Source organism: Morus notabilis, unplaced genomic scaffold (assembly GCF_000414095.1).
Source record: "Morus notabilis unplaced genomic scaffold, ASM41409v2 C11408964, whole genome shotgun sequence".
Classification (NCBI taxonomy): Eukaryota; Viridiplantae; Streptophyta; class Magnoliopsida; order Rosales; family Moraceae; genus Morus; species Morus notabilis.
In genome coordinates, this window is record NW_010386968.1 from 1 (window position 1) to 1,393 (window position 1,393).

Genomic DNA, 1,393 nt, shown 5'->3' on the forward strand with positions numbered 1-1,393 from the left:
TCTCTCTCTCTCTCGAACAACGAATAACATTTTCACTTTTTAGAATTGAAAAACAATATATGATTATTTACATCTTAAGAGAATATATAGTTTCTAGTTTTTACCATATATAATTTTATTTTATATATATTGGAGGATATATTTGTGCCGTCTGTATATATATAGTCATGCGTTCTTGTACACCGTGTGTGTGTATAAATTATGTTTATGATACATTTGATTTTTTTTGTTTGTTTTTTGTTTTTGTGAACAAACAGAAATACAAGACCAGGTGTACGATGAGAAGCAAAACACAGTGACAATCAAAGTGGTCTGCTGCTGCGACCCTGAAAAGATGAAGCAAAAGATACTCTGCAAGGGCAAAGCAGTCATCAAGAGCATTGAGATCAAAGTCCACAAAAAGAAAGAAAAAGAAGATAAGGCTTCGAATACCGAGGACAAGGACAAGAAGAATGCAGATGAAACAAAAGATAAAAATCAGCAAACAAACCTACCTCCACGTCCTGTTCAGCTGGTGCCTTGCGTGCCTTTTGTGCCGGTATGCCCAGTTCCCGGAGCCGGCCCGTTTCGTCGCACGTGCTGCAGGGAATGCTACGAAGGCCGCGTCGGTGGGCCATGCTTCGAAGGTTATGATAATAATTGGGCAGCTGGCCCGTTTCGTCGCACGTGCTGCAGGGAATGCAACGAAGGCCGCGTCGGTGGGCCATGCTTTGAAGGTTATGAGAATAATTCTGGACCAGTACCGTCATCTTCTCAGTGCGACTGCTACTGGAGAAGGCCAGTAGTTTGTGATAGTTATGGTGGTGGGAATATCTACTTCCATCCCCCTCAGGAACAGTGCTCCGATCCAGATGCTGGATGCCAAATTATGTAACACTGTATATAGTACTACTACGCCATGCTAGACTCGGTCAAAGCAATTGTTGGTGGCTAGCATGCACGCTGTTGCTTTAAGCTAAATCTTGTAGTTTCGATTCTTACACACGAATAGTTGTCCCTCCAACTATAATTAGTACTATTGTGTTCCACTATGAAGGAAAGGGGAAAGCGAGTGCTTAATGAGGAAGAATGTATACTTTTGTTTCCCCTTTTGTTTTCTTTTTTTTTTTAAACGACTTTTGTTTCGTTTTGATTGGGACGTACGTTAGTTAAAGAAAGTATTTGAATAATTGCTTTCCAAAAGTTTTTTTTAGGGACTTTTCTAGTATTTTTTTTAAAGACACTGGTGTTTTGTAATTTTTAATCGTTAAATTTATATTAAAATTAATATATTTTGTATATTTTTTAATTTGATATGATTTTGATAAGATTTATTTATTAAAAAAATAAAAAATAAAAAATATTAGTGTTCTCGAAAAGAAAAAAACACCGAAGAAGCTCTTTTTTTTTTTTT

At 37.0% G+C, this 1,393-nt stretch overlaps 1 protein-coding gene across 1 annotated transcript; it reads left to right on the forward strand.

Annotated features, from left to right (window-relative positions):
• Nucleotides 1-257: 257 nt before the first annotated feature.
• LOC112095139 lies at nucleotides 258-874 on the forward strand (the record flags this gene model as incomplete). Its single annotated transcript, XM_024176818.1, has 1 exon — nucleotides 258-874. A coding segment is annotated over one exon (617 nt), but the record flags the coding sequence as incomplete, so codon positions are not given.
• Nucleotides 875-1,393: the final 519 nt, after the last annotated feature.